At 39.6% G+C, this 7,500-nt stretch overlaps 2 protein-coding genes across 2 annotated transcripts in view; both read left to right on the plus strand.

Annotated features, from left to right (window-relative positions):
* ptena (phosphatase and tensin homolog A) overlaps nucleotides 1-100 on the plus strand; it is a 14,106-nt gene extending 14,006 nt beyond the window's left edge. Inside the window, exon 9 of the mRNA XM_046855327.1 lies at nucleotides 1-100. This exon is cut by the window's left edge and continues 1,822 nt beyond it. The gene's annotated coding sequence lies outside the window, so the exon portion shown is untranslated.
* A 6,765-nt stretch (nucleotides 101-6,865) lies between these two features.
* Nucleotides 6,866-7,500, plus strand: part of fas (Fas cell surface death receptor) — a 6,623-nt gene continuing 5,988 nt past the window's right edge. The window contains exon 1 of the mRNA XM_046855328.1: nucleotides 6,866-6,992. Within this exon, the coding sequence (XP_046711284.1) occupies nucleotides 6,960-6,992 (33 nt within the window). The 5' untranslated portion in view covers nucleotides 6,866-6,959. The remainder of the gene's footprint in view (nucleotides 6,993-7,500) is intronic.

The following is a 7,500-nucleotide window of genomic DNA, read 5'->3' on the forward strand; positions in this document are numbered from 1 at the left end:
TAATGTTAACACTCAACATTTAAAGGACAAACTGGTGTGCATGTTATATTGGAGTTAGTGTACATGTTTAATAAATGCTATACAATGTGTTTTTATTAAACCGGGTGTGTGTCGTATGTTATTTTACGTCTCTGCACAACGCAAACTCTTCGATCTGGTAGCTAGCGGTAGTGAGGAAGCTAAACCTTCTACACGTCACCACTTACGCTAGCTTTTAGCATTTAGCACGCTTTAATGGTTTCCATCACAAAATAACGTATTCCATGCCATTAAATCTCATTACAATCTGTTACAAAAACCACAAAAGATTTTATTCAGATGTTACGTTTCATTAAAACCCTGTCAGTCATTCAATCCAGGAACCCCATTAAACTCCATTAGAATCCCATTCAATCCAGTAACCCCATTAAACTCCATTAGAATCCCATTCAATCCAGTAACCCCATTAAACTCCATTAGAATCCCACTAAATCCAGGAACCCCATTAAACTCCATTAGAATCCCATTCAATCCAGTAACCCCATTAAACTCCATTAGAATCCCATTCAATCCAGTAACCCCATTAAACTCCATTAGAATCCCACTAAATCCAGTAACCCCATTAAAACCCAATAATATCCACTAAAAACCAATTGAATTTCACTTTCTCATTAGAAACCACCAGAAAATGAACTCCATCAGAACAGTGGATTTTTACAGCAGAACTGCATTTCACTCGGGTTTCATCACTTCAGGAAGAAACAAAATACAGAAAAAATCAATTAAATTCATGTTTATTAGTTTTAAACTTTTAATAATGAACATCGTCTCAGAGCAGCTTCACACAGATCATGTGGAGATAAAATAATGTTCTTTATAAGTGTAAGTTTGTCCCTGATGAACAAGTCGGTGGAGACTGTGGTGAAGGAAAAACTCCCTGAGATGCAGAAGGAAGAACCCTTGAGAGGAACCAGACTCAAGAGAGAACCTCATCCTCATCTGGGTTCCACCGAATGTCCATTTATTACAGATAAACGATGTTGAGGAGCAGTGTGTGTGTATGTGAGTGAGCGAGCGTGAGTGTGTATATGTGTGTATGTGAGTGAGTGTGTGTGTGTGTGTGTGTGTGTGTGTGTGTGTGTGTGTGTGTGTGTGTGTGAGAGTGTGTGTGAGTTGAGCCTGAAAAGCAGCTTTACCTGACATGCATTGATCACAAAACAGCCGAAGATCACACACACACACACACACACACACACACACACACACACACACACACACACAAGTAGAGAGACCATTTTCTTCAGAAGTGTATTTTCATCTTGAGTGTGCATGTATATGTATTGTGTGTGTGTGTAACACTGTGGTCTCATTTACGTCACTCTGTGTGTGTGTGTGTGTGTGTGTGTGTGTGTGTGTGTGTGAGAGATGACACCTAAGTCAGACCACAGAATTGTCCGTTTTATCATCTAAACCTCACACACACTTTGATGTGTGTTCTAGACTGAGAGTGATAAAATCTGAAAGACCCAATACACGCACGCACGCACACACACACACACACACACACACACACACACACACACACACACACACACACACACACACAGAGTTGTCTTCTGTTCTCTGTTGCACACTGTGTACGTTTCTGTGTCTTCAGATGCAAATGTTCCAGAATATTTAGTGCAAAGTTTTTCAGAGCTTCTCCAAAGATGAGTGTAAAGGTTCCTGAATCCTGAGCGAGAAGGTTCGAGAACGTTCAGTGTATCTTGGATCCTGAAGTTCTCAAAATCTTCAGTGGAAAGGTTCTAAAATTGGGTAGAAGTTCTAGAATGTTATTAATTCTTGACCCAAAGGTTCCAGTGTGACAGACTTCCTGACGCTTTGATGTGAAGGTTCTAGAATGCTTTTTGAATTGTTGAGGTTCTAGAATATTCTGCAGAAAATCTCTTGAATCTTATGCAAAGGTTTCTGAACTCTTGGTGTGGAGGTGCTGACTAACATTATTCCAGAAGATTCCTTCTCGGACTGTTACACAAAGTTGGAGACACAATTGTTCAGGACGTCTTTAGCATGACATTTTGCCTTCACTTGATGTTCCAACATGACAATGCTCCTGTGCACAAAGTCAGCTCCATAAACATCTGCTTTCCATGGGTTGGAGTGGAAGATCTCCTGCTATAAACTCTATCTAACACCTTTGGGATGAATGTGAACACCAACTGCACCAGAACTATCCCACAGTAAAAACACTACGCGTCCTCGGTCTGTGTGGAACCCAGACAAATTGTTCCTGTCTGGTTTTTACAGAATACTTTTGGATGTGTGTAGACATGAACAGCGTGGAGTTAATATAATGACAGAAATCTGTGCTACACTGCCCCCTAGTGATCAAAATATAAACACACTCTTTTTGTCTCAAGATTAAAAAGTTTCTTTGATATGACAGAGAAATATTATAAATAGTAATAAATAATTACAATAAAAAGGTGTGTGTGTGTATGTATATATATATATATATATATATATATATATATATATATATATATATATATATATATATATACAGTACAGACCAAAAGTTTGGACACACCTTCTCATTCAAAGAGTTTTCTTTATATTTATGACTATGAAAATTGTAGATTCACACTGAAGGCATCAAAACTATGAATGAACACATGTGGAATTATATATGGAATTATATACATAACAAAAAGTGTGAAACAACTGAAAATGTCATATTCTAGGTTCTTCAAAGTAGCCACCTTTTGCTTTGATTACTGCTTTGCACACTCTTGGCATTCTCTTGATGAGCTTCAAGAGGTAGTCACCTGAAATGGTCTTCCAACAGTCTTGAAGGAGTTCCCCGAGAGATGCTTGGCACTTGTTGGCCCTTTTGCCTTCACTCTGCGGTCCAGCTCACCCCTAAACCATCTCGATTGGGTTCAGGTCCGGTGACTGTGGAGGCCAGGTCATCTGGCGCAGCACCCCATCACTCTCCTTCTTGGTCAAATAGCCCTTGATGCCTTCAGTGTGACTCTACAATTTTCATAGTCATGAAAATAAAGAAAACTCTTTGAATGAGAAGGTGTGTCCAAACTTTTGGTCTGTACTGTATGTGAACCCACCGCTCAGAGAATTTCTCAGGGGGACCCTCAGGAGCCCAATTTAGAATAAAAAGGAAAGAAGTATGGGGAAAGGTGTAAAAGATAAAGGTGTGTATGCAGCTCTGTATCTATACTGAAGACTAATACAGTTAATGTATTTTATCATAATGTGTGTTGCAACAAAACTCCCCCCGACTGTAACTGGTCCAGTTGGATTGAAGTCCAACAGCACGTTTTGATTGGTTTAATTGAGGTGACGTGATACAGGTTTTCTGTGATTGTACTGAAAAGGTCCTGAACTGAGGTCAGTAATGAGAAGCTCCAGTGCTGCTTAAAGACTCATTTAAAAGACATTTCATATAAAGATGTTGATGATGTTTGTATCTTTTGGCTACAATTTGCCAATGAGTTTGTTTTTTAGTTCTGAGAGTTTGTGCACAATGTCATGAAGTTAATTGTGCTGAGAACATGTTTTTTCTCATCTAGTGATGGAAGCTGAAGCAGAGACCAGCTTTCTGAAGCTGAAACTAATCGATGGGGAGATGGTGGGTCATGGTGTGGTTCACTGAGGTCTTCATTCAACCTAAAACAGCCTTTAGTGTATCTGCTGATCACCAACATACAGTTCAGCATCAGTTCAACATCAGCACCGGGAAACACTTCAGAGAGGACCAGTGCCAAAAATAAACAAAAAACACTCTTTTACAAACAATAAATCACCTAAAGAACAAACCCAAAAGAAAGACAAAACACTTCCCTCACTTCTTCACCCAGCAGAAATGGCAGCCACACCCCTCCAACCGGTAACCAAGACAACACACAGGTGTACATATAATTACTACTGTATAAAACACTGAGTATTTACAACCCCTGGCAAAAAGTATGGAATCACCCCTCTCAGAAGATGTTCATTCAAGTGTTTAATTGTGTAGAAAAAAAAAATAAGCACAGATATGCCACAAAACAATTTTCACTCAACAATCCAAACTTCTGTCTGTATAAAATACTTACAAAAAACAAAAACAAAGAAATAACTATAGTCAGTTACAGCTGTTTTTACAGATCAAACAGAGGAAAATGATATGGAATCATGATGCACTTTGCATTTCTAAAACAAACACCTGTATCTGATCACAACTGCTGATTAGTCTGCAGTTAAAAAAGAGACATTAGTGATGAGTTGAACCAAGATGATTGACATAACTCATGGCTCCAACACGAGAGATGTCTGTTGAAACAAAGGAGAGGATTATCAAACTTCTTGAAGAAGGTAAATCTTCACGGAATGTTGTAACAGATGTTGGTTGTTCCCAGTCAGCTGTGTGTAAAATCTGGACCAAGAATAAATAAAATGGAAAGGTTGTAAAAGGGAAGCGTACTGGTAGACCAAGAAAAGCATCAAAGCACCAAGACCGAAAACTTAAAGCAGTATGCCTTGAAAACAGAAAATGCACAAGAAAACAAATGAGGAAGAAATGAGCAGAAAGTGGAGTCAATGTCTGTGAGCGGACTGTAAGAAATCTCCTAAAAGAAATGGGATTTTCAGAAAAGCCAAACGAAAACCATCATTAACATCTAAACAGAAAAAAACAAGGTTCCAGTGGGCTAAAGAGACAATCGTGGACTGTGGATGACTGGATGAGAGTTCTATTCAGTGATGAATCACGAATCTGCATTGGGCAGGGTGATGATGCTGGAACTTTTGTTTGGTGCCGTTCCAATGAAATGTATAAAGACAACTGCCTGAAGAAAACATGCAAATTTCCACAATCATTAATGATATGGGGTTGTATGTCAGGTAAAGGTATGGGAGAGATGACAGTCATTACATCTTCTATAAATGCACACGTTTATGTTGAGATTTTGGACACTTTTCTTATTCCATCAATTGAAAGGATGTTTGGTGATGGTAGCATCATTTTTCAGGATGATAATGCATCGTGCCACAGGGCAAAATCTGTGAAAACATTCCTACAGGAAAGACATAATGTCAATGGCATGGCCTGCAAATAGTCCGGACCTCAATCCAATTAAAAATCTGTGGTGGAAATTAAAGAAAATGGTCCACGACGAAGCTCCACCCTGCAAGGCTGATCTGGCAACTGCAATAAGACAAAGCTGGAGACAGATTGATGAAGTATACTGTTTGTCATTAGTTAAATCCATGCCTCAGAGAATTCCAGCTGTTATAATAGTCAGAGGTGCTGCAACAAAGTACTAGTAGTGTTTTTATTTGGTGATTCCATATCATTTTCCTCTGTTTGATCTGTAAAAACAGCTGTAACTGACTATAGTTATCTTTCTGGGGTTTTTTTGTAAGTGTTTTATACAGACAGAAGTTTGGATTGTTGAGTGAAAATTGTTTTGTGGCATATCTGTGCTTGTTTTTTTTTCTACACAATTAAATATTTATAATGAACATACAGAGGGTGATTCCATACTTTTTGCCAGGGGTTGTACAATCATCTAACAGCGTTAAGGCGGGACAGAGCAAACTTAGAGTCAAAATGGGCATCGGTCAATAACAGGGAATCACAAAACATGGAACAGAACAACACAAGAACCAAGCGAGAACCTGATCTCAGCTTCCGACTCAACTTTATAGATCGCCTCCTGGTGACGTCATCCACGGGAGGTGGACGCAGTGTCACTAAACTGGAGTGCAGTGAAAATCAATCAGTGTTTGAGTCATTAATAGATCTCTAAACTTTGGGCTTCTAGTAGTTCCTAGAATAGCAAAGTCCACTAAAGGTGGTAGAACATTCTCACATTTAGCTCCTAAACTCTGGAACAGTCTTCCTGACAGTGTTCGGGGCTCAGATACACTCTCCCAGTTTAAGTGCAGATTAAAGACGTATGTTTTTAGCGAGTTCTACACATAACACACATCACATCATAACCTTGTGCTCCAGAACATCTGATCACATCACATTATCAACTTGTTCTATTAATATCATGAACAGCAGCTACGCTAATTTCTCTTTCTCTCCCCATCCTGAGGCTTCCTGAAGTTGCTCCATCTCCAGTCACGTCCCACCTCATGAAGATTATGGACCTTTAAAGAAGTAGATGTAGTTTGACTGGTAAAACACGTGTGTAGCTCTGCACACGTTCATACATCTGAGTTAGACTTTTTTATACCTACAGAGGAAGAGAAACTGATTTGGTCTCAGACACCTAAAAATCCATTTAGAAGAAAAGCTAGACATGGTGAGGAGGTCACCAACCCTGAAGCTAGCTAGCGTGTCTCAGCCCGGGAAAGGGTTTGATCTCCACTTCCAGACCAGTGAATACGAGCGGTACCACTGGATTACAGCCTCTGGGGGGCGCTGCACATTATGAGTCTGTATCTCTGGTGAGTAGGTTGTGTTTTATTTACATTTTGAATGTTTTTGTGATGTTATTACACGAATATTGATTGTGAACTGCTCCAGATGTTGTAGGTGCACAGTTGTGGTTGTAGTGTAGAGGTTTGGAGTGTAACTGGGTTTGTTGTTTTAGTAAAATGGTTTTCACCTCCAGATGTGAAACATCTCTCTGTAATGTCACGTGTTGTTATAATTGTGAGTTTGTATTGTATTGATGGTTTCTATAATTGTGATGTGATAGTGGTGTATTAAGAGGTGGATTAAGCCCCCACTGAATTCAGTACAGAAACGTGTGTGTGTGTGTGTGTGTGTGTGTGTGTTTGTGGTATGTAAACTAGGTCAAGGTATACGCCCACTTCCGGGTTTTGTACTGTATACACCCACTTCCGGGTTTTGTACTGTATACACCCACTTCCGGGTTTTGTACTGTATACACCCACTTCCGGGTTGTTTTTACAGTATGAGAAAGGCGTGGAAAAGATCTCAGTGATCTCAGGGTGTGGTGGAGATGAAAATGTTGCTCGCGCTGCTCTGGGTTTTGGTGAGTGTGTAGAAAAGTGTGTGTCGGGTCTCGGGTCGTGTGTGTTGGTGTTCCTCAGTGCTCTGTGTGTGATGTATCTGTAGATGTATCTGTAGATGTATGAGTGTGAGTTACAGGGCAGATTAATGGCGCTCGAGTGATTTACTTTCACTTTCGGTTCTTTGAAGCGGTGTTTATTGATCCGACTTTCTTTTATTTACACCATAAAACACCTTTATAGCCATATCTTTATATTCCTGAAGTGTTTCAGAAGGTGAAGGTGTTTATAGTGTGTGTGTGTGTGTGTGTGTGTGTGTGTGTGAACCCGGAAATGCGTTTGACCTTTTTGATCTAAAATGACTTCATAACGTCATCGTCAGTGTTCAGTTCGTTACTGCCGACTCACAATCAGACTTACCTTGATTTTAGGTTTAGATTGGACACTGTAAATTGATGTGATTAGACACTGTAGTAGCTAGAAAGTTGTGTAATTTCACATTACAGTAGCGAAGAGGTGTGATTAGACACT

This window comes from Silurus meridionalis, chromosome 8 (genome assembly GCF_014805685.1).
Source record: "Silurus meridionalis isolate SWU-2019-XX chromosome 8, ASM1480568v1, whole genome shotgun sequence".
In the NCBI taxonomy this organism is placed as follows: Eukaryota; Metazoa; Chordata; class Actinopteri; order Siluriformes; family Siluridae; genus Silurus; species Silurus meridionalis.